Below are 26,114 nucleotides of genomic sequence, written 5' to 3'. Positions count from 1 at the left end.
ATCACCTTTTCTTGTTTCTCCACTAAAGCAGAAAAGTGTCTTTGAAAAGAGCAGAGCCAGGATGTATTGGTTGACTTTTTTTACCTAGTGCTTTCTCCAAAGATAACGATATGTGACATCAAGACGTTTTCAAGAAGTGCAATGCTCTTGGTTGGGTCAAGGCTACGGTAAAGACAAAAAGACAACAGCTCTTTTGCTAAAAGGAATTGGGATTATTTTGCTTTTATATTTTATTTTTTTTTTTACACAAATAAATATGTTTGGCTTCGTGTGGAAAATCTTTCTTTGCCTTCCGGGAATGATTAACACAGATCTTCAAACAGTTGCAGGTAATGCAGACGTCTTTCTTATGTTCTTGTTTACAAAATTAGCTATGGCATGGATAGAATTAGAAACACCTCTCTGATTTAATTGTAACAAAGGGGGCTAATACCGAAAAATGTTTGGTCAAATCTGTGCTGTGATAGCAGTGTAAATATGGAATACTTAGACTGATTTCCAAGTGGCATAACTGCATGTTTGTCTTGCCTTGAGTGTAGAATTAGCTATAGGAGGCAATTTTTTTCAACTTTGAGATGTTAAATGCTGGTGATCTTTTCACTTTTCTTTTTCCTTTATTAATTTTGTATTAAATCTTAAAAAGTAAGATTCTGTCTTCTGCATGTGGGCACTGAGTATGTATCAGTTTGGGTAAAGATTGGAGGTTTGCCTTAGATGTTTTTTGATGTTCTTTCTGCATCTGCTGTACTATCTGGTGATCTTCTGCAACAGAGGGGATTATTAATATACCATCAAAATAACCATGCCTTTCATCTTTCAGTCATAAAAGTCAAAGGTCTACTGACTATGAAGCTGCAGAATAAACCCGTAATCTATTGGATGACAAATGCCATAGAGTTATTACTATTCCTTCTCTAATAAATGATTGGTTGTGATTGTTTTTCAGGCATGTTTTCCAGGAAAAAGTGAAAGAAATTGAGCTAAATAATTTCAGATCAACTGACTTTAAAGGGTGTAAAATTAGACTGTCAGACTAAATCTCAATATACATGTTCTTACCTCAGCTGTTTCCTCAAGTTTCCTCTGGAATGATGTGGAACATCTAATATAAAAGGGAATTAAAACCAAAACACACATGCACGCAAACCCCCCCCCCCAAAAACCAAAAAAAAACACCACCAAAAAAATCCCAACATAAAGTTGATGAGGCCTTTTATTCCTCTTTTTCACCCCCTTCTGTAGTAGAGTGGAGACCTGTCTCTACTGATGAAGTGTCAATTCAAGCAGCTTTCTTTTTGCAAGGTGTAAAAATCTGTTATGGAAAGAAAGTAGGGAGTAGGATTATTTCTCAATTGTTTCTTTTAATTCTGAAAAGCCCTGAAAGCTTCCAAATACATGTTTGTTCACAAATATGGTCCCATTGCCTTAAGCCTAATGGCAGATCGAAAGTTAAACACAAGGCATTAGAATTCAAAGGGTTAGAGACTTATGCTATTTTACCATTTGATGGGATATTGTAAAGAGCTTAAGGTTGTTTATAACATCACAGTCAGGGACAGGTTCTGTTAACAGAAAAAAGCACAGCAGTCTCCTTCAGAGACCACAGAAGTGGCATGAAGATAGGGATGGTTGCATCATTATCTCATCTGAGAAATTTGTGTGGTTTTAAATTCACAGCTGCAGGAGGAGGACAGGCTAAAGAGGTTTCACCAGCCCCTCAGCTCAGTGACTTGCAGTTGGTAAACCCTTCTCTGCCTCCTGGCTTGGAAAAGCCTCATGGCATCATGGATGCTGAGCAGTTCCACAGGCACGTGCAGCTACGGAGGAAGCGATCCATTCTCTTTCCCAGCGGAGTTAAGATCTGCCCTGATGAATCTGTTGAGCAGGCTATTGCAAACCATCTCAAGTATTTCAGGCTCAGAGGTAAGTACATCTCATGGGTAATTGATAAAGAACATTCACTTATTAAACAATAGCTCAAGCTTTTAAACATAATACATACCAGGCCATAGGAAATACATCAGTACTGGTGAAACTTACTTTTCTGTGATAATCTTACTTATGAGCGCTGTTTGGGCTAAAACCCCACCACTATCTGTCTACACTCATGTATCATAAGAACTCTTGCTCCCTGAAACTGCATTGTCTACTAAAATAATCCTTTCTCAGAACAATTTGAATGCTAAGAAAAATAGAGAGTCTGCTAAATTACAGAGTTTGTTTGGTTTATTTAGTGTTCTTAAAGTGCCAGCAGAAGTCTTTGTGGGGCCAATCAGAAAAGTTAAGTCTGAGACACTGGCACTTCAGCCATGTGACTTTTGGCTGTGGCTGGTTGTACAGAGTGTGCAATCTCTGTGTGTCAGGGTGTAGTATAATGGACAAGCAACCTTTCTTTTAAGATGTGGGAGTTGGTGTGGCACAGCTTTCTCTGCAGAGCTTGCCATATTCCTGCAAATATCTTCTTTCACTTGATGAAATATTGCAGTAACTTGATGTGTTTCAAACCCTTCTGTGTGACTGCATTGGAATGGGGCATCACAGTCATGCAGCACTTTCTGCTCTTTGTATCATAGAATTCAAACAATTTGTAGTTATCTTAATGTGTCTGTACAAAACTCGCAAAATGACAGAGCTGCTGTCAGAGTAGAAGGAAGGGTGTTCAGAGTCATGTTTGATGATATTTGATTGCCTATAGAGAAACTCTCACTGGTGAGAGTTTATTTGCTTAGACAAGTGAAAAACACTGACAGCCATGAGTTGCCCAGTGTGTGCATAAAAATAAACATAAGCAATGTATTTGGAGAACAAAGTGGAGTTATATGGGGTTTTACAGCCTCATTCAAATATGAATTGTGCCCAGCTTGCAAGGGATGTTGACACTAATGATGCTGATGGTTTGACAGGCTTTGCCAGTTTCTTATTTCCACCCAGGAGGACTCAATCATTCTTTGTTTGTTCCAAGTGATCCATACATACCATGGGCTTTACCTGCAGTCACCTCTCAGTTTTCTGTGGTAGGGGTACATTAGGGCAATACCAACTAAGCAAAGGTGTGAGTGATAATAAAGAAGAAAGAAATCTGTAAATTAGGTTGCAAAAGTATATTTAGATCTTAATAATCCTAGGCTGAACCAAAAATCCACCTAGTCCATCTGTTTCCTTACTGGATTTAACAGCTTTCACAATCCACAAGGTTTTCTTGAGCAGAGAGGCTGTGATTACCATTAGTGCTTTTAAGTTAAAATTTTTGAAAAAGATCTCTGAAAATGATAGAGGTGACTAATTAGCAGCAAGTCACACAAGGTCTGATTCAAGCAACTTGTCATTTTCATTCTGTCAGCAGCAGCTGCTGCTCCAGGAGTGTTGGGTGGTGTCTAATGATGTCCTGAGCAGGCACCTGAGGTCATGAGAGTTCATGTGCTGTGTGTTGGGTTTGTGTGGCAAAACTTTGGTAGCAGAGGGCTACAAGGGTCACTTCTCTGAGAAGCTGCCAGAAGCTTCCCCTATACCAACACAGCCAAGGACAACTGGCTCTGCTGGTCAAGGCCAATCCCATCAGAAAAAGTGGTTGCACCTCTGGGGTAAAATATTTGAGAAGGAAAAAGTTGCACAGCAGCAATTGCAGGTGAAAGAGAAGAGGGGAAATAAAAGAGAGAAACAGCTTTGCAGACACCAAAGTGAGTGAAGGAGGAGGTGCTGCAGGTGCCAGAGCAGGGGTTCCCCTGCAGCCTGTGGTGCAGATCATGGTGGTCAATGGAACTGCAGAGATCCACCTGCAGCCCATGCAGGACCCCATGCCAGAGCAGGGGGATGCCCATAGGAGGCTGGGACCCCATGGGAAGCCCACACTGGAGCAGGCATTTGGCAGGAGCTGTGGCTCCACAGAGAGAGGAGCCCACACTGAGAGAGGAGCAGGTTTGCTGGCAGGACTTGTGACCCCATGGGAATCTGTTCCTGAAGGACTTGCTCCCCACGGGAGGAACCCACACTGGAGCAGCCTGTGAAGAACTGCAGCCCATGGAAAGGACTGATATTTGAGAAGTTAGGAAAGAACTGTTTCCCATGGGAGAGGCCTCACACTGGAGCAGGGGAAGAGTGTGAGGAGTCCTCCCCCTGAGGGGGAAGTAGTGGCAGAGACTGCAGTGATGAACTGACCACAGCCCCACTCCCCCATTCCCCTGCACCACTGTAGGTGAGGAGTTAGAGAAAATCAGGAGTGAAGTTAAGCCTGAGAAGAAGGGAGGAGTGAAGGGAAGGTGTTTCATGATTTGGTTTCATTTCTCCATGTCCTGCTCAGATTTGATTGGTAACAAATTCAAGGAATATCCCCAAGTTGAATCTGTCTTGACAGAATGTCGTGAGTGATCTCTCACTGTGTCCTTATCTCAACCCATGAGACTTTTGTTAAGTTTTCTCTCCTTTGTCCAGCTGAAGAGTGGAGTGATGAAGCAGGTTTGATGATGTCTGAATTCAGTGTTACTGAATTATGTGCAAAGTTTCTAGTGGCCATCCAGATAGCCACAGTCCATTGTCAACAAAATAATCCTAGGAAAAAGTGTGGTCACTGTTTAACACTCAGAGACCAGCTACTCTGGGTCACTAGGAAAACAACTGACTCCAGAAGGAATAAATATAAATGTACACAGAATCTGCTGATTTTTCAATCTCAGTGTGTATTGCTAGATTTTTTTTTTTTTTTAATTCTGTATATGTTGAAGTAAGAAAAGACTTCAATATCAATATATACTTTCTCTGGAAAGGATGGTTCTAAAGTCTATTCTTCCCTTGGTTTTGCTGTACTGCCAGCAGTACCATGCCACTACGTCGGAAGGAAAGGCAGATTGTATTGTGATGTAAGAGCTTGAAAATAAGAAAAGGTTTGCATGTGCTGATTATCCAGATTGTCTGTTCTATCTGTGTCTACCTTAGAAGGAAACAGGTGGGAATATAATTATCTGTCTGTAGCTCCTATAGCCTTATTTACTTTTGCTAGCTGGAAAAAGCCTCTCTAAGTATCAGAGACTGACAGATGAATATTCCTGTCATGGGCTTTAAGGAAGTGCTTCTGTCCCATTGCTGTAGGCTTAACAGTGTACAGCTTTTTTGCCTTTTTTTTTTTTCTGGTTACAACATCTGGACTTTTTGAGCCTTAAAAAGCTACAAGATGAAGAATATGATAAATACATAATAAACCATTAAAAAATATCAAAGTGCAACAAAATACAGGGATCCAGAGAAAAATCAGTATTTTCTAAACCAGCAGTATCACACTTCAATATATGAAAGTCTAATTAATGATATGATTATTGGTGGTTGTTTTATTACTGTGGTATTCACAAGCAGCAGCTTGGAATGGGGTGGGTTGTACTTTTCTACACTTGCAGTCTACAAGACAAATTTCTAAAGTGCTGCTTTATTCCTACAGTCAGAACAGAGTTTTGCAGTAGCAGATGATGCTATTTTTACTCTTTTGAGACGAATCCTGGATTATGATTGTCTCTGTACTGCCCTGTCTGTGTATCTCGTGTAGCTATGTAAGGAGGTTGCTGCCATTGGCTCTTTGTATTTCATTTTTTGGAATGTGGGAGTGGAAATCAGTCATAATTTTTTTACAGACTGGGTACTGTAGGGTCTTAGAGTGTTTGTGAGTGTCCTTTTAAATGGTGTAACGTTATGGCTGCTGATGGAAGAGTCATGTAAATGTAATGGTGGTTGGTTCATTACTAGACTGTTGGGACAAACACAAAGTGTGTCCAATGGCAGCTGGAGATTCTGCAAAAAAAATGTTGTGGAAATCTAATAGTGTGATTTCAGACAGTGAATGGGCTGTACATGTTAGTGTCTGGTATGATGCTCTTTGCTGACAGGGAAATGGTAGCCTGAGGAATAGATAAATAAAATTTATTCAGAAAAAGCAGGCACACCCACTCAGACCAAGCCTTTTGTGACCAGTTACCTTACATGCACAATTCAGTGAATTTGTCCATTCTCTGTTGGGTAAGTTGTTGGTAGAGGATTTTAGTAGTTGAATTAGCATGTAAAACAGAAACAAAATAAGGATTACAAGACGGGTAAGCAGTACAAGCCATGCTATCCCATGCCTCTTAATTGGGCTGCTGGATTTTATCACCACGGCTCAGGGTAATATGCTTCTTTGCCACCTCTGAGATGTAATTACTCTGGTGGCTACCTTCCTAAATTCTCTTTACAATTTTACCCTACTGTGAACTTCTGTCTTAAACTATCAGTGTATGTTGTGAGTACTTTTTATTTTTTTTTTATTTTCTTTGTGGGCACTGACCTTTTCACATGAGTAGATCAGATAGTCTCTCTGCCAGAGCTGTTCTTGTCATCCAGAGCTTCAGATAAGCCAAACATCTAAGGATAGCTTTTAAAGACTGTTTCCTTTTAAAGGAAATAGATGATATTGCAGTGAGCTGTAGCTGATGAGACACATGGACATTTTTGAACTTTGGAAAGAATTCCTGTTTCTAGGGAATTAAATTCTATGCATGAATGTGATCCCTAGATTGGGCATAGCACTATGCCTGCTCAGTTCCCCCTTTCTTTGGTCCCTTAAAATCTGTTTGCTGAAGTATTAGAAATAATGGTGTTATTTTCTGCACATGAACATAATCAAGAGTAAACTTTCAAATGAACATAGTTAAGAGTAAAGTTTCAATTTGATACTGAAGTCATAATGTTACAAGTTATTCAGATCTTGGTAATGATGATGAAAGCAAAGAGCCAAAAGTCATGAAAAGTACCTGGCAAAAACCAGGTACTGGTTTAAATAAAGAATCTGTCTGAGTGAGCCTTTTTTCCCTGTTTCTCCTGCATCCCTGGCACATATTACATGTACCTCGTACTCAGCAATGAGTTTCTGAAGTTTATTTGTAAAAGGTCCATCTCCTCTACATTTGAATTTTCAGATACTGGCAGATGCTTCTAAGAAACTTGCCTTTTCCCATCAAGGACACTCCTTAGTGAAATATTATTGATGAGAATAATTTATGTGCTAGAGTTTAGTATGTGAGTGTTCAAACCTAAAATCTTTGATGTGAATTAACTAATTTGCATTCAAATCTTTTCTCAATTTAAACACCCCTTGTTTGTTTTGTATATTGTTTAAGGGTTGCAGGCCTTGTGTACCAGGCCATACACAGCAGTATTCCAGCAATAGATGAGTGATTTCTCTGCATGTGTGTATTAATTTGTTTAACAAATACTAACAAAGCCTTTGCAGCAATGACCTCTTAGGAGGTGTCTGTCCCTGTGACTGCATTCTTCATCTGAACCCCTCTGCAATTAAACTGTTCAGTTGTACAGAAATCGTTAGAGAGGACAGGGAGTTGGTCTCACATTGCCTCAAAATAGAATATTTAGCCTGATTCAGTGCTCCTAGCTACCACAGACGATTCAACTCTTAAGAAGCACTAATGAGATTTAATTGGTTAAGCTCCAGCACTGCCCACTTACACAAATGGCCAGAAAGCCACCCTACCCCCTACAGGGTGCTCAGTGCTGTCATGTGGTGCCCCCTCTGTTAACCTCAGAAATCCCTGAGCACAGACTGAGTGTAATAGGCTAATTCTCTCTCCTTGGAGAGATAAATGCATCCCCAGTGGTGCAGCCTGAGCCACAAGGATGCTGTATCCTACCCAGGTACATGAGGGGTAGCCAGACTGGAGAATTTCAGAGCAAGAGAAAGGTCATCTAATCACATCACAGATCTTAGCTAGAGGTTTTGAAAACAGTGAACGTGCCTCTAGGAAAGGAAGCTTAAAATAAACTCTTTTTCACTCATTTCTGTAGATTAGTAGGACTGAAAAGAGCTTGTGTCTGCCTATGAGGATTTTTTTTGTTTGAAACACAATTATCTTAAGGTTTTCAGGATATTTGCTATTAGTTTTGAGTATTACTTGAGCATAGACACTGCATTTGAAGTAGATAAGCTTCCAGGGGCTGGGTTTTTCTGCTTTTGAAGCAGATATGCTGATAGACAGTTCCATTGGAATTGTCTTATGACATGTCTGGCTTTCTAAAGCATCCTTTGAAACCCAATATGGCCTTTAAAGGTTAAGACATTGCTTACTTCAAGGGCCTGTGACACTTGGCTCAGTAGAACCTTGAACAAGGGCATGGACCAAAAGTGTCCATCTTTTAATTTTTTTCCTAGCCCTTCTTTTACATTGAGGATCATTATCTCAGTGATGAGTTAAGTGACTTCTAACTTGTGAGATTTTTTAGGATAAAGTACATGGAAAATGTAGTATATGCATGCAAAATATATTTTGGAGACAAACTGCAACCAAGCTGTGTGATTTGCATTCTTGGTTTGAATTCTGGTTTGTTGTGCCAGTCAGTTACATGTCTTCAGCATAACAATTCCTTTTCCTGTAGTCAGCTGGACCTGCTCACAGCCCTTGTAGCAGGGAGCTTCTCTTCTCATAAGCCTTCATTCTTTTTTTAACATTTGAATTCTTTGGAGGAAAATTGCAAGGTAGCTGAGAGGTCAACTAACTTAAAAATACAAGTTATTTATTACTGCAGCCATGGAATGAAGGAAACAATTTTCCAGGGCAGCTTACCTTCACACTCACGTGTAGCTTCAAGACTCTTAGCTCACTGCCTTAAAAGATTGATCTCGATGTTATGATGCTTTTAATCAGTATTGTTTGCTGGGGATTAGAGGCCTCATCACAAATCCTGTCTCCTCCAGGGCCAGGTGTGGCTAATGCTGTCCCACATATCTGTGCCCCTGTAGCAGCCCAGTGAAAGTCTGGAGTGAGATCCAGGCATGAAGAGCAGCTCTTCGCACATGGCCTGAGGGCTGAGCTGCCCTTCGGGTGGCAGTGTCAGTGCTGCTGGGTTGTTGGAATTCAGAGCATCCCTCTGGCTGTCCTGGACAGCCAAGACCCCTGCCAGGGGGCTCAGAGACCCTGGCACAGAGCCCAGGAGCCCTATGCCTTTGATCTTGACCCATGGAGCAAATTACCAACCTTATATGAGGATCTGCAAGCCATGACAGTTTAAGTAAAATTATAGTGAATTTACCACGAGGTGAAAAATAGATTTTTAGAGTGTTCAGAATGGGGGTTCAGGGAGCAAGATGGAGGAATCTGGTCATAGCCCAGATTTAGCCAGTTTAGCCCTTCTCCTTCTTCTTCTTGGCCTCCATCTTCTGCTGTTATGGTGGCACTTTTGGATTGGTTTAGAGTAGAAGCTCACTGTCTAACATAGGTGATAGGTATTGGGAAGTAATTGTAAATAGTGTACATGTAGTTGTTTTTGTATAAAAAGATAACACGACCCTGGGGGTGGGCAGAGTGCCTCTGGCTGTCCTGCTGAGCAGGCCTTGACAGGTCAGGAGAAAGAATTTTATAGATAAGAAACAATAAACAACCTTGAGAGCGAGAAATGAAGAGCTCTGACTCCTTCTTCGAGCACCGGGCTGGGAAAAGAAACTTTCTAACGCATCTCGGGGTTCACTCTGACCAGCTAAAGTCTTGAGACTGGGTCTGCTCAGCAGTTCTTCCTCATGCTGGCAGGACTGCCTGCTTTGTTGTTTTTTCATTTTGTAGCTGGTCTTCAAAAACTAAATCCTGGAAAGATCATAATGCTAAACCTGCCCAGCAGCTTCAATCATAACTCTGAATAAGTGGGCTCATGGCAATTTATTATAAGCTCTCATGTAGCAATTTTTTCCCCATTCTCTCTCTCCTTTAAAATCTCTATAATTATAAAATCAGAGTAGCATTTCTAGTTGAAAAGCTTGGTGGTCAATTTTTTGGTCCCTCTGCCTCTCATTTTGTTTCATTTTCTGTTTAGGTGTGAAGGAATTGCTATTTTAAATCTTAGCCAAAAGTTGTTTCATTTATTGTCAGCATATCTAGGTAATGTATTTGACACAGACACTGGCAAGTTTCTGGAAGGACAGAAAGGAAAGAAAGTGAATTATTTTAAAAAGTAAGTTATAGTTATTACCTGAAGCTTCCAGTCAAGTCCTGTTTTACTTTGGTTTTGTGCCTCCAACTTTTGTCTACAGTCTCAGAATGCTTATAATCTAGTTAATGAAAACCACATTTTTTCTTTATGGGAGTTCTCCAGAATTTGAGAAACTTCGAAAAACTTCTCTCACCTACAGATAGCTGAAAACCCATCACAGGGTGGGTTCCACCTTCAAATTAGAAGAAGGTCAGTCACACTTTTTAGCCAACTTAAATGCACTGAGAGGGTGGTGTCTTTTCATCTTTTCAGCTCCTTGGGTGGCCATGTCAAGTCAAGATGAGAATTGGCTCCCTTTTTGATGTTCCTGAAGGAGAGGTGGAAGATAGCATTGTGCTTGTCTCTTTCTTTACATGAGTGTGATTTGAACCACACTGAATAAATTCTGTTGTTCTCTCTTTGTGTGTGAAATTGCAACTCTCTTCTAACTGTAAAACAATGAAGATATTTATGAGAAAGAGAGAGAACAGTTTTGTTTCAGTCTTTCTTAGCCAGTCCATTAATTTACTCTTGAGCACCCTATAGGTAAGGACATCTGAGGATGGTTCTTGTGTTGAGCCCTGGATTTGTTATCCTGCAAAGCAATCCCCTGCTTTACAAACTGGCCAGCTGGAATAAACCAGACAGTGACAAGATGGACTGTGTGTCCAAGGTGGTGCAGGGGGACTGTGTTGGCAAGCAGCTCACCCAGGCTGAGGGTGTGGTTTCCTGGACACAGCTGACAGAAGTGTTCAAATAGCAGTTATGGTAGATGTTTGATTGGAGGTTTTAATCCCTACCTGTGTGTCAGAGCTAACACAGTCTGACTGTGTGGATGGAAGAGAATACAGAAGGAATTTGCACTGTGTTGTCCAACTTGTTGCTCACCTCCATGGAAGCAGCTAGATAGGAGGGGCTCGAGAGGACAAAATGTGACTCCTTATCCCCATCTCATTTCCTCCTTTTGCAGAATACATGGCTGTGTTGACAGCTTAGGTCTAATTAATGGGCTTGGAGCCCACAGATGGCACAAAGCCTTTGCTACTGGAATTCAGTGGGGTGTCTAATTCCAAATGAAAGGACACTCAGAAAATCCTTAATCTATTGGGAGCCGATTGGAATGACTGTTTATATGGGAGCAGCTTGTATTCAGGCAAGACACTGTCTCATCACATTTATTTTAAACTTGTTTAAGAGCATTAAGGAAAATTATCTTCAATTACTTGCAACTGGAAAGCCAGTCCTTTGCCTGTTGGTATTTGAAAACTCTAGGATTAGACAGTGTCCCTGCAATGTATTTGCAAGCTATTGCTGTGGCTTCAGTGGTTGCTGAGAGTGTGCTGAGGGTTTACCCCAGCCACAGGGAGTAATCTCATTGCAGGATTTTTGCCCCACAGTGTGGCACCTGGAGTGAAAGGTATGTAGGATACAAATGCCCCCAAAAGAAACCTGAGCAAGTGATATTCCTTAGTGTAGGCTTCTGGGTTTGAAACCAGACTTCAGTCTTTTCCTGGATGCCTAGCTCTTACAAGTGGGATGGTACAGAGAATATTACAGATGTTATTCTGCTTCAGGAAGCTTATTAGTACTCCAGCAGGAGCCAGAAATCCCAGAGCAGGATTATGGCTGCATTGCCTGAGGTTTGTGCAGAGGCCAGATGGAAATGTGGTCTCTGCCTCAAAGTGTTTGCAAGTTAAACTCGAGGGGGGAATGTGAGATGGTGCATGGATGTTTGTCAGTTTGGCTATTTGTTTCTGATTAATAGAGATGCATATACTGATTGGAAACATGGACAATACTTAATACTTATCTGTAAAACGCACTAATTTGTAAACTGCCTAGACGCTGAAGGGGTGCTAGAACAGTAATATACTACTGACAGTTAATAATTCAGAGTTTGGGGACTTTATTGTTCTCTGCTCATGCATACCACATGAGCTACAATGCTAATCTCCATGTCATAAACCTGGGAGCATGGCATGGAAATGAGAAATGTCTTTGTATCTGTAGAGTTCCATAACAGAGAAATGGTCTCATCTGCTCTGATAAACTAAAATTCAGGGTGAAGAAAAGGACTTTTTCGGCATGGTTCTATCCAGTGTGCCAGACTCAGCTGAGCTTTAAGGGTGGTGCTGTATAGGAAACAGTTCCTTTAGGTTGTTATTTGTAAAGCCTTTGCATCTAAGAAAAATGTCCATCTCTTGGTTGAATAAAAATGTTTCCATATGTGATCTATGTGTTAAGTTTTACATATGCACATTTAAACAACTTTGGAATTTTGAAAACAAAGCATAGAGAAGAAATAACAGCAAGGTACTGGGTTTGGCAGCCCAGAGCTAACTTTAAAGCTGATTGAAGAAAATGGCATTCTAGACATAGATTCAGTCTCTGGTAAGGGCTTGATTGTGATATCAGGACTTTCCCGGAATGCAAAGCATTTCTCTGCTGAACTGTATGTGTGAGTAATGAAATCAGATTAAGGCCAAAAAGCAGGTTTGTCTGCTACTCCACCAGTATGGCATTTGGTATGAATTATTTTTGATTTTGAGCCTTTTAACGTTGTTCTTTTCCAGGATACAAGGAAAATCCTATCAGTCTTTCTCTCTTTGAGGTATCCTGGGTCACAGAGTTGTCCTTGCTTGAGTATCATGAGACCAACTGCTCTGACTGGCAAAAAGAGCCTGTGCAAGGTTGGGAGGTTAAAGTAGGCAGTGTAGTGTATGATGTCAGACCTTAATTCTCAGGCTGACTGTTCAGAGCTGTCCAGATCTTTCTCAGTGAACATGTACTGTACAGTTAGGGCTTGACTTATTTAGTAGCATATTCTTTTGTCATCATCCTGCCTTGTTTTTTGAATTATGAATGCAGTTGCAATTTCTGAAATGTATTTTAAATTCTGTGTAAAGGTGAACCTGAAGGAATTGTTACTGACCGAGCTTATCAGACTTTGATCAGTGGCACCCTCTTTCTTACAACTTAAGCTCCACCTCTACTTCCTATGAGGACATTTGCCATAGTATTTTGATTTTATAGGTTTTCTGAAAATCCAGTTCATTGATCAAATGGCAGTTTCATTCAGTGTTGTTCAGGGAGAGAGGTAATATGAGTGTGGAAGGTCCACCACATCTTCATTTCAGTCGCCTCAGTCCCATGTAGATGTCAGGTTGCTGTTTTCTGTGTTAATGTGCTGACAAACTCACAACATTGGGACAATAACAGCCTGTCCACCTGTGCCACAGAAGCATTCCTGCCGTACTAACACCAGACCTTTCTTGTGCCTGTAGTGTGCCAGGAAACAGTCTGGGAGGTCTTCAAGACGTTCTGGGACAGACTGCCAGAGCGGGAAGAATATAACACGTGGATGAGCCTGTGTGAGGAGGGCATGATGAGCATCTTTGAGATGGGCACCAACTTCAGCCAGTCTGAGGAGCACCGGAGCCTGATCGTGAAGGTTGGTACAGCAGCTGCTTGGCAGACTAGTCTGTGATAAGGGAGACCAAATGCTGTCACCTCTTTGCTCCACAAAATGTCACAAATCTCCCTGTTCTCATGGGCAAGGGGACTGTGTCCCACTGCAATGTGCACCTGGCACATTGCAGTAGGACATTTGGCAGTGATGGACAGAGCCCTCAAACAGGCAGTAGAGTGGGTATTTCAGCTCTGGGATCTGTAGCTCTGAGATCAGTTCCAAAACAAAGTTGTGGGTGATCCAATGCAGAGAAAAGCAGCAATGATGAAGAGATGTCATTAATAGATGTGTTCCTGACAAGTAGATGGTGTTCAGACCCATGACAGAGCCAGGTTGTGGTGCCTTTTCCCCTGGGGTGTGTAGCAGCCTCCCTGCTCTGAGCTGCACATTGAGGTGCCTTCAGCACAAATGGCACTTGGGAGCAGGAAGTTCTGAGCTGTATCTCTACCCAGCCCTCTGCCACATTGCCTGTTGGATGTTCTACAGGTCTGTGATGTCTGTGCACTCCTGCCTGACTGAAATGAGTGTAGTTATAAAAAATGTAATACCTGTGGTGTCCTATGAAGTTAATTGTGGCAATTTGCAGACAGTCCCAACATGGGAAGAGACGAGAATCTCGACTCCATGTTTCAGAAGGCTGATTTATTATTTTATTATATATATTATATTAAAAGATAATGATATACTAAAACTATACTAAAATAATAGAAGAAAGGATTTCATCAAAAGGCTAGCAAGGAATAGAAAGGAATGGAATGATAATAAAATCTTGTGATTGACCAGAGAGTCCGAGACAGCTGGGCTGTGATTGGCCATTAATTAAAAACAACCACATGAGACCAATCAAAGATGCACCTGTTGCATTCCACAGCAGCAGATAATCATTGTTTACATTTTGTTCCTGAGGCCTCTCAGCTTCTCAGGAGAAAAATCCTGGCAATGAGATTTTTCAGAAAATATCATGGCTACAGGTAATAAATAACATGAGGTAATTTGCAATGGGAAGCTGCAGGTTAAAATCAGCGTACAACAAGGGTAAAATGAGTCAATAAAAATGCAGACTATCTCAGTATGTTTTCTGTTGATTCAAGTTTATTTTAGCTTAAAGAAAATAAAAGAAATATTAAGTCAAACTAAAAAAGCCTCTCTCAAATGAAATACAAAGATGTAATTTCAGGAGTTTGTGAATTTTAAAATAGAGTGCTTAACTTTGTATTCATCTAAGGCACAGTAGATATCTTAATTTCTCTGGATAAAAGGCTTCTTAAAATGTATTTGCCTCACTTAAAACCCTTTGCCAGGTATCTTTAAGATTACTTTTGCAAGCTAATGAATAGTTTTATGAAACTTGTAAGTTTTAAATGTGTAACCCCATAGAAGCAGTAAGTTCTGTCAGTGTGGATGCACTGATTTTTTTTTTCCTTCCTGCTTTTTTATTGGACTTCTATGCTAGGAATGTTCACTAAGGAAGGTGAATATGGAAACTGTTGTGGATAATGGAGAGAAGGTTTTTTTCCCTGAGCCTGCATGTTAGTCTTAGCAGATGCTAGCCAAAGTTTGCTTCTGTGAAGTCTGGTGGTGTTGTTGCCCTTAGAAGTCTTTGCAAAAAGATAGAGAGAAATAAAATGAATGTGATTTTTTAATGCACACAGTGCATGTAACTGTTTTGTGTTCACAGTAAGATGATCTATAGTGGGAGTTTAAAAGAAATCAAAATTACTCTTGGAAAGAAGATGATGCATCTAATTTCCCACTGCTGCTCTCCCCTTTTGGGTATGGCTCTGCAGCATTTAAGTGGAGTCAGATAAAGTGCTCTGGGTTTGATCTTTTCAGAAGGTTTATATTTATTTAGGTTTCCTTTCTCCTGTAGGTGGATATATTGCCCTCCTGTAGGTGGATATATTGCCTTCAGCAATACCATGTTCTGAAAAATATTCTGTTCATTCTTCTACTTTCTTTCAGCACAGGTGGTAAAGGGTGATGGCTTTTGGGCTGATTTGATAGCAGACTAGTCTGTGATAAGAGTGACCAAATGCTGTCACCTCTTTGCTCCACAAAATGTCACAAATCAGTCAGGTGACTTTTTGGAATAAGAAGCTGAACTCAATTTGACTTTGAACCAAAGGCTGAAGTCAAGAGCACCCTATGCCCCAATCAGTCACTGTCAAAAGATCCAATGGTACTTTTAAATGCATGGGTCAGAGAGTGGATTTGATTGCTAGCTCTAATACTGACTCACTTTTCTCACAGAGGCTTGTGCACAAAATTCTTGTCAGTGTGTGAAACCTTTTTAAAGCAGCTGTGAGTGTGTTAAGTCCAAACAGATGCAGTGGATACATCTCTGCTTTTAAGAACATCCTCCTTCCTGCTAGCTGCTAACCCAGTCCAATGTGGTGATAAGAGCTGGGGCACAGCCTGTGGGACCAAACACACTTTCTGAAACCCTGTGCCCAACCCCCTTGTTCTTTCCACTCTCACCTGCTAAGAAGACCAAGCTGTATGGTCAAGCCTTTCCATTACTAGTGGGATGTTGTTTCCCTCACATTGCAGACTGTTCATTCATTTGGTCATGATCTGCTGTTTTTTCCCCCCCATTCCTTAGGTTTGATCTCTAAAGCACAGAGCCCTTGTCACCAAGGGGCTGCTGGCATTCACTGCACAGGACTCTCTTGTGGGCAGGTGTGGATGGGCCACACTCTTGCTCAAAAGGAAGATTCTCTTCTGCAGTGGTTTTTTTTGTTTGACCATTACACTCCTCATTAAATACTACTTGTTTCTAATCTTCCTCTGCTCTCCAATGTCTGCAAATCATCTGTGGTTAATTTCAAGAGTTTAGTTGAGAGCCTGCAGCCGATGAAATTCTGCTTTTCTGATGGGAAGGATGAAAGTTTGACAAGAAAGTTTAACAGATATGTATGCTTGGCAGAAGGATTTTTGAATGTAGAACCTGAGAATGAATAGAGAGCAAAGGATAAACCCACCTCAAACAAGATGTTTTTACCAAGTAGAAAGATTCCACAGGCAAACAAGCCTGCCAATGTTGCAAGTAGAAAAAAGGTCTCAGAATTTTCTACTGCAGGAAAACTGAATAACAACTTCTAGCTTAAACTGTAATGTACTAACTTTTAGTGATTGGAGAAAAGTAACATGAATATGGTAATTATAGTAGTTATGGTAGGCTATAGGTAAAAGTTAAAGTATAGATTGGGCCTTCTGTATAAAATGCTCAGGAAAGAAATTAATGCTCAGCAAACACATTATATACATAATGTGTTGTAACCAAAACTAACCAGGCCTGCCTGCAGCTGGAGCTGACAGCTGTAGGCACAGGCCCTGTCACCCACAACCGGGACTGCTGTGACTCTTGGATGGAATAAACTGCATTTTGGAGAGCTGCCTGAAGTCCTGCATCCCTCATTCAGGCTCTTAAACTTTTCTTTTTGTATACATTGGCTGATATTGTCACAGCATTACTCTGTTGCCTCTTTTGTATAGGCATATTGGCAGATTCTGGCAATATTATTTCAAAGTGTATTTCTGTATTACTTTTTGGTAGATTGCAACATGAAATTTAAGTTTTAGAAATGCAGCATGTGCTGAATTTCCCCCCTCTCTCTCAAAAGAAGTTCAGTGTATCTGAAAATTAGGCAAATTAAATCTGTGGGGTTTGCATTTAACAAACAATAATTCAGCAAAATTATTGCTGTCATGATGCTTTTGTTGTAGTGTGGAGGGTCTGTTACCAGCAGTGTAATTAAATGCCATCTCATTAGCCTTCCTCCTTGTTTTTCTTTCTTATCCTTTCCTGTAATCCCCAGTAATCACTGTCACACTCCCATGGATGCTGAAATGTCTGCTCCATCCTAACTTAGAGAATTTTTCTCAGCATGAACTTTCTCTTCCTTTTAACATACTTTCTTATTGGACATCAGTTGAAGCTTAGACCAGCTTGTCTCAGCTTTCATACTTTTTTTTTGTCTTGGAGATGTGAGGTCTGCCTTTGTAGGTTTCCCTGTAATATCTGTATATACATGCATGCTCTGTATGTGCTTATACAGAATAAATTCTAAGTTTCTTTAAGCAGATCACCTGCCAGGTTATCAGAATGAGCAGGTGGACATATTCATGCCAAGCACAAAACAATATTTTAAATATCTTTTTTTCTCCCTTGGATTTTCATTTTAATTTGTGTGATCATGTTAACTGACAGTGCATAGAAAGAATACTATCCCAATTAATTTATTTGGATATTAAGTAGATTTACAAATTGTAAGATTGTTAACCCATGTTTTTTTTCAATTCCTGACTGAAATGCAAATGGAGGAGGTAGGGGTGGGGTTTTTTCCACTATAAATCTTCATGTAAACATTCCTTCCTATAAATTAACTTGGCTTGTGTTCCTTGCTGTGTAGCTGTATTCAGTTCATAGAATGTAACATCCATCCCATTCTACACTTTGAGACATATATGTTTGGAATTCCAGTACTGCCAAATTTGCCCTGACTCTGCCCTGTGATTGTGGCCATGTTCCCACTTGTGCTAGACAATTTTTGGACAATCCAAGTGAGGAGAAATGCAAACAAAAGTAAATATTGGTTTCCCAAGAACCATGGATGGCTTGCTATGAGATTGAAACACTACTGCCAAAGCAGCACAACCTGTGCTGCTCATAGGAGAATTTACAGCTGGCATACAGGACTCCTTCCCAAATCCATAGCAAAAAGCAGCTTAAAGCCTGATCCTGCAGGGCTTTCAGTGTAAAGTTTTGTGTGCAATCTGCATTTCCAATGTGGGCATGCAAATCACATCATAATTTCAATTTCCTCAGATTTCAATCAAATTTCAGAAAATAAAGTTTTGAGGAGCTGCTGTTCCTTACAGGTCTGATAACAATCTACAATGACAAGGGATGTTGAGAAAAGCTGTTATGAGAAATGAAGACTTAAGGGAGCCCATGCAATTTAATCTGTTGAGCAGATATTCAACCATACCTTCTGAGGGCTCCTGTACAAGCCCACACCTTTAACAAAGTATATCTGACAGTGTTGGGCAGATGGGACAACAGGAACTGGGTTATGAATCCTTCCCAAAGGAAGCAGGTCTGTGAGATTTTTTTGGTTGCTGGTGAGAGGGAAATATGTGCTCTGCCCACTCTGGTGTGTGTGAGAGCCAAGAGTTAAGCTGAGATGTAGTGTGGAAAGGAATTTGCAGCACAGCTTTCCCCGAGAATCAAAAGGCAGACAATTTCCCCAGGAATCCCCAAAACTGTGATGGGATGTGCTAACCTACCAAAAGAGCAATTTGAAAAGTTCCTGTTCCAAGATACAAACCCTTCAAGGTGCTGACTCAGCAGTACTTTTGTGTAGCATTGAATTTCCATGAGTAGCTGTATCTTCTTCACTGTGTTTGCACCACAAAGTGCTCAGTGACAGATTAGGGTGGGAGGGAAGAAGGCAACCCTGCCTGAGAATACCTGAATGGGTGGCATAACAAAGCACCTCCTTAGCATGTTGAAATGGGTACTTAGAATTGTAAAATGAGTGATTTTGCCTCATTTTCTGAATTCTGAGAGCCGTATTCGAAGGTGGGATGGAGCATCCCAAAGATATGAATTATTTGTAGCCCCTTACCCCCAGTGCTGCCGTTTGAATACTTCACAGAGGCAGATTATTTTGTATTCCTCAGGTTCCTGTGGAAGATCTCTTCTGCTGTCTCTCCTCTTCCCCTGTTGTGTGACCTTCCTTGCTAATCATTGTCTTTCTCTGTTTAATTAAATGTTCTGTTCTTTACATTGTTTTCTTTGCATAGACCACCTCCTTAACTTCTTCTAAATCTGGAAAAAATCAGATCAGATCTGCTCTTTCACATCCCCCATCCCCTCCTATGCATGCATGCAAAAAAAAAAAATTTCATTTGCCATCCTTTCAGCCATAGTCTCAGATTTCCTTCACCCCTTTTTCTCATCCATGCCCTTCCTGTTCTCTTATTGACTTTCATTCTTTGCATTTCAAGTTTTAGCTTCCTCTAGGTTAAAAAGAAAACTCTTTGCCATATATATATATTTAGTGTTCAAGTTGCACATAGTTGAAACAATATCTGTTCCACTAAACTGCTCCTGCTATTTCTCCTCTAACTCACTGTAGGCAGTATTTTTACCTAACCTGTCAGAGATGTTCCTTAAAGCACTGCTCCCTATTCTGGCCTTTCTCTATAGCTTCAGTTCTGGCCATTGTCCTCATTTCCTTGAATGATCCCCAGTGCTGTGGCCTTGCCTTCATGGCTCTGCCCTGCACCGTGGTGGGGAATCAGGACAGGCAGATAGAGAATCATTTCTTGGTATCACTTTCCTGTTGCAAATGAGGTGTATTGGTGGATTTAATCAAATATGCTTTGTACAGTACTACACAGATGGAATCAACTAATATGGGATTATTCCAGATCTCCTTGACATTTCCTTTGCCTTTTTCTCCTGCCTGGGATTCCCTCAGGATATTTTGTCTTTGCACATAATGATAGTCTCTTAGGATCAGGCAAGAATGTCCTATATAATTGCTTTTCTGCAGGATCATGAGTTGATAGAAGCTCATCTGGTTGGTACATGTGATTTGCTGCATTGTTGTAGCCTGTGTTTAATGTGTTTGTATTAATTAATCATAACTTTCCATTATGCAAATTAACTGTTGAGGAAGGCGAGCACCGGAGCAATGGACACAAAACTCAGCTTCCAGCATCAGGAGAATTGGTATAATAATGTCAGGAAGGTCTAACTTCAAGAGAACTCATTTTGCACAAAGCACCTGCCAGAGATAGTTTAGTGAATAAAAGCTCCCCTTAAGCTTTGTTGTGGCTGCTGCTGTTATGGAGAACTATTTATAGATCACTTCAAGTATTGAAAGGGTGAAGACATTCAATACTCTTTGCAATCTGTGTGCAGTAGGTAAATTTCTAACTCCATCTTAATGAAGGAACTGAGTCAGAAAGGTGAGGTGTTTTGGCAAAGGCTATTCTGTCCTAAATTATTAAACAGGCCAGTATTAGAACCCTTGGCTTCTAATTAGGGGGCAAAAGGGATGTTTACCATGGAATTCAAATATGTCATTGCTTGGCCCCACCCCAGGCTGGAAAGCAAATTGAATGATTGAGAGAGAGACGAAGAAGAGTCATGCTACAGACTATTGCAATGGGGGCTGCTAGTTTACTATGAAATTATATGAGAATTAAGTAATTTGATGCCTTTTTAAAAATGTGAATGTGGAGTCTGTGTTGTGTTTCTTATTCTAGACTTTGGCCATTAAAATAATAATTTGACATTTCAGGTTTGGTTCTTATAATTTGTTGAATAGGTGACTTGGAAATAATAAGACATATTGGTTAAGTCCAGGGACCCAGACTCAGGGAACTTGGGAGCCACCAGCTCCTCAGGCTGCCCTGCAACAGAGTTTTGGCCCAGGCACCCCTCACTGGGTCCCTGTTCCTTTCTCTGGGAAGTCAGGACTGCTCTGAGCTCTGCTCTCAGGGGCCTTTGAGGAGCAGTGAGTAAAGCTGCTGGGTGCAGACTAGCTCTAGGCATTGAAAAGATGTGTGAGGCCTCTAATACCTGGGGTTGGTTTTAAAGCACCTACAAATTGTCCTGACTGGCCGAGTGTGGAAGAAATCTCCTTTTCTAGTGAAAAAACATTTTTTACGGAGCTACTACTTAGAGATAACTTTCATAAACCTTGTAGAGAGGGAATCCATCTCTATCTTCCTTGTAGATGCCAGTGCACTAGGAGTGAATATATAGGCAGCATAATTAATATATAGATCAGCATAATGAGCCCTTAATTAAAATACCAAAAGTCCAACACAGCTGTGGTGGCCCCAAGTTAGTTTCCATTGTTGACTGCCTGTTTTCTTTGTCACTTAAAACTAGTCTTGCTGTGTCTTAGTTTTTTCACACTAAAGAATCACCAAATGCTTCATTAAATGGAGTTATATAATAAATGTTGACAAAAGAACATGCTGAAAGGCAAGCTGGCTGAAATTGGTATTTTGGTAAGCCCTGCTGGGGCTGATATGCAGGCTGTCTGCCATTCTAGCTGTGATCACAATGCCCTCATGTCCTAGAAAGAAGAGAAGGCTGCTCACTGACATGGTTCCAAATCAATAATAGCTGAATTTCTTCACTTTCCTCAAAGCACAGGAAAACACAGGTGAAGAGAGTGAGCAGGCTAACCTGCTCAAAAAGTCTCTTTTGCTTTTCAACCTTCCTTCACAAGAAGAACCATCAGGATAGCATAGACTGACAGTCCTAAGGTCACTGAATACATATGGGTGTTTTTCAGAGAAGTTTGCAAAGTGAAAATAGTATGTTTAAAGCTAATTTTAATTCAATTTCAAAGGAGATACTTGAGTTGATTCACCTCCTGTTGTTTTTACTGAAAAATATACCTGCATTGATTATACAAAGAAAGCCAGCCCAATAAGCAGTCCACCACCACCAACAACAATCCCTTTTTGACTCCCTAAAGCAGAGAAGCAGGAATTTTGTGGATGGACATTAATTTTCTGTAAGTATTTGCTATTCTCTTTACATTGGTACAGCAGCAGGATTCAGCATTATTTCCCAGGACCTCCTCCACTACTTGTGGTGTTCCTCACACGGAACCTCACATCTCTGACTTGCCTCTAGAACTAATGGGACTAATACCTTGAGAATTTTGATGAAAAAAATACGAGCTGTGTAGCCCTTCTTAGTTTTTTCACACCAATACATGAAAAAACATCATCCTTGCCACTTGTGTAGCCATAAACAAAGTCATCAGATTAATCCTGCTGTGATACTTAGGGCTGTAGCTTTACTTTGAAAAGATGTTTTTAAATCTATAGATAATTAGCAGAAGTAACACTGAATTTCTGAAGACTGCTTGCTTAAAAGCTTCTTATTGTTGGCATCCTCAAATGTGGGAGAATGTTGTACCTGCAGAGCACTGTAGGAAATGTAGAGCACCTCTGACAAACCTAATGCTCTTTACACTGTCTGATGTCGAGTTTCAGTTGTATTTTGGAAATGTCAGACATATTTCCTTTTCAGCAGGGACTTTGTTAATAAATTTTGAACTTAGAAAATGATAGTACAGAGAATAGAATTATTTCAGCATGCAGAAGGACATAAAGTGGTATAAACTGCATTTCAATTTCTTTCACTTTATATTACTCAAATATATTTAGGATTTCTTTTTGTTTTCCAGAAACTGGCCTATACAAAGGAAGCAATGGGCAGGTGAGTATCTGTGTTCTCCTTGCGTTTTATTCTCTCTGGAGATAACAACAGGGCTGAGCTGTGACATTTTGTAACCTTTTCTCTCTTTTTTTTGCCAGTTCCTGTGCTGATTGGTCATGTGGGTGAGTAATTTTCCCTTTCTAAAGGCTGGTGGTAGTTCCTTTCTCTGATTCTTGCTGCTGCTGGCATTGATTGGTGTACTGAAGATGGACAGCATTCACCTTTGTGCAAAATACGTATAGAAAAGTGTGGTGGAGCAATCTGGTGGTTCTTGCATGTGAACCTCTGTCCTGGCATGGTTGACATGGCTCAAAATATCTCAGCCAATCTGAGGCTTGTACTTCTGCTTAAGTGTGTCATCACCTTGGCTGTCAGGCACAGACCCAGGCTATTTACCTGAAGAGGTTTAGTGGGGGAAATCTATTCTGGGAAGGAGGTGTGTCCATAGTCACTTGTGTTAGTGTTCTGGTTCTCTTGAAAATCTTTCCCAAAGGCTTTCAGGTAGTCCTGGTCATCATTACAGAAACAAAACCAAAATGGAATAGTTTGAAATGCTATTTTGAAAGACTTTCAAGAGATGTATTCCATAAACAGGTACAAGGGAACAGGCTGTTTGGGCTCCTCACACTTCTAATAAGGCAATAAAACCAAAAACTGATTTTTGCCATCTTTGTAGCAAAGCAAAACTGAATTTTACCTGTTATTGTCATGTCTCTTATTGAACTGAAAGCAAGTTCAAATTATAATTGCTCCATTACTACTCAGAACTTCATCTAAGATATTACTTTTAGGGTAATTCAAACCCAGACTATCTGGTGCTGAACTCCTCTGAAAAACTGGCAGGTTCAATTCTCTGCTTTACAGAACACATAAAGCTATGCTAAATAGGAGTAATTAAAATACCAGGAAGAGTAATGATTTAACAGACTTCTTAGAAAAGCCCCCAACTTCTCAAATTAGATATCCTCATTGTGATTTCATAACCACAGCATAAGTTAAAATTAATAATGTGAGATGATAATGGCAAATGTGTTTCCTAAAAGGCAAGTTTCCCTCTGTCCTGTGGAGCTGAGAGCTCCTTTGTCAAAAGCACTCCCTGAAGCCTCCAGGTCAGCTGGGTAGTGTCCACCTGCTCTGAAGAAGTTTGAGTTTGAAAACCTAAACATACTGCATCCCCCTATGTGATCATTCAGAAAATCTAGTAAATGTAGAGATACATGAGAGGAATTGGAGTCAGTGCATCTAGAGTCTGCATGTACTGGGCTAAGCAAAGGAACAGTGCAAAAAGACCAGCTTTTGATTGAAAGGTGGATCAGAGTGATAAATGTTGTCCAAAAGCCATCCTATGAAGTGTTCCATGGCAACATTAAAGGGGTTCCAGTAGACAAATGGCAAACTTTGCCAAACTCAGTTCATTCTGGGGCTGTGCTGCATCTGTCTCAAAAATACACTGCTTTTATTTCAGTATGTATTGCTTCAGATTGTTTATAGCTTCAAGTTGGGATCTTTGTTATTGCCATCAGTTTAAACTTTGGGTTTACTGTATCTTTTTTTCTATAATTTGTTGTTTGTCTTGTGCTTGGAAATTGCAGTGTTTGGTGGCATAAAGGAGGGTGATAGAGGACCGAAGCAGTGACAGAAACAGGCAGACCTGCCCTGGGTAATGGAACATCAGGAGAAATTAGTAGAAATAATTTTTTACATTAAATCCAAAGTTAATCTAAGACCATTCTGGACATCTTAGAGCATTTATGGTTTAAGATGTGTAAGCCAGAGTCCTGTACGAAACAAAGCCATGATTTTCTGTCATGGGTAGAAGATATCTTAACTCCAGATGTCTTGTCCCATCTCAATACTGCCAACAGCCAATGTTATTCCCTGAAAAATTGCCCACACCTCCCAGTAAAGATCAGAATAAATGTTCTTCTAAAAATGTTCGGTAAGAAATTAGAATAAGTACCCAACCCAGGACCACCATCAGCCTCTAATATGCAGGACGGTAAATCCAGTGTCAAGTCCCTCTTGCAGAAAGGAAAAGTGAGTGCAGTTCTACCCTCTCCTGGGCACTGCTGTTCTCACCTGCTGACCCAATTGCACAGAGAAAGGCTGGTTAGGTGCAGGGCAATGCTAGGATCTGAGCATTGTCTCCCAGCTGTGCCTCTTGTGTCAGAATGGATCACTGTTCTGGTCTTGTCTCGAGGGAAGAAAGGACTGTCCTCAGTATCTAGCTGAGAGGTTCAGGTGAGATTCCCACACTGCCAGGGAAGAGCAGGCTTCTCCAGATGGTGCCTTGAAATTTGGATGTAGCTGAAGTCTCTGAAGTGTCCTGTGGTGAGATCCAGTGTCTCTGATGACTGTGCAGAAGCAGCCATTTCACTTTGGAGGCCTGGCACTGGGCATATTTCTCTGTGTGTTTTCCCACTGATAACAAGAGAAATTTTGCCATAGGTTCTAGAGCATAGCCTTCACACAAGAAACTGTTCCATAAGCTTTGACCAATCTCTTTCCTGTGAAACATTTTTTTTCTTTGAAACTATTCATTAATTTGGGGTTGATCTGGAATGGAAGACAGGCCCTTGATATCTGTTAGTCATTTTAACTATACTACCTCTCTAAATCAAATCAAAACTGTGCTGAAAGCTGTAAACAGCTGTAGAATCGAAGCTGTGACCTGAGTAGTTTGATACAATTCATACAATCCTACCTAGATGTCAATATAGTGTCTCTCTCTAGCTGGAAAAAGCTGACTTCATCTAGCTAAATGCTGGGATAGCTTTAAAGCAGCCTGTGGAAGGGTGCCTTGTGCTCTGGTGGTTTAGTTCCTGGAATAACTCCCAATCCGGCATTACTGACAGTGGCGTAACAGCGGGACGGAGGTTTGTTCCCGTCAGGTTTAGAGCGTGCATTCACAGAGGTTAAATGCCCAGCTAGCCTGGCCTTTCAGGAACTGAGGGATTAAACTAAGTACCACCAAGGAGAAAGCCCCAAAAGGAAAAGCAATATATGGGACACAATCCACATGTGTACCAAGCAGCAGAGTTGACATTGTAGAGTTTTTGCCCCAGTTGGAAATGTCAGAGCACTAAATCAGCTAAAGACTTTTGCTGATTGCTTTATTCAGTAGGCCACTGGCACTTCACACAATGAAGTTCTGTCTCTTGACAATATTGGAGTCTGTCTCTTGACAATAGGGCAGTTCTTTTGTCTGATTCCTGGGGGATCAAAAGCCAGATCTTGAGAATGAGCTGCAGGCAAAGACTTAGCACAAAATTGTTGCAGCAGAAAACAACAGCTTTTATGTCATAGCCTTGCTCGAGTGCTGTATGCACAACAGCATACTGAGGAAAAGATAAAGAGCATAGGATAGTTGAAAAGGAGGGATATAACAAACTACTT

General features: G+C 40.7%; 1 protein-coding gene across 1 annotated transcript in view; it reads left to right on the top strand.

Moving 5' to 3' along the window:
* The first annotated feature begins 256 nt into the window (after positions 1–256).
* Positions 257–26,114, top strand: part of IMPG2 (interphotoreceptor matrix proteoglycan 2) — a 53,091-nt gene continuing 27,233 nt past the window's right edge. Inside the window, exons 1-5 of the mRNA XM_054270449.1 lie at positions 257–336; positions 1,670–1,923; positions 13,272–13,438; positions 22,687–22,718; positions 22,817–22,840. Coding sequence (XP_054126424.1) covers positions 257–336; positions 1,670–1,923; positions 13,272–13,438; positions 22,687–22,718; positions 22,817–22,840 — 557 coding nt within the window. The remainder of the gene's footprint in view (positions 337–1,669; positions 1,924–13,271; positions 13,439–22,686; positions 22,719–22,816; positions 22,841–26,114) is intronic.

This window comes from Melozone crissalis, unplaced genomic scaffold (assembly GCF_028551555.1).
Source record: "Melozone crissalis strain CALT ecotype California unplaced genomic scaffold, PUWL_Pcris_2 ptg000009l_1, whole genome shotgun sequence".
NCBI classification, from domain to species: domain Eukaryota; kingdom Metazoa; phylum Chordata; class Aves; order Passeriformes; family Passerellidae; genus Melozone; species Melozone crissalis.
Note: the sequence above shows the minus strand (reverse complement) of the source record. Positions and strands in the feature narration are given on the sequence as shown.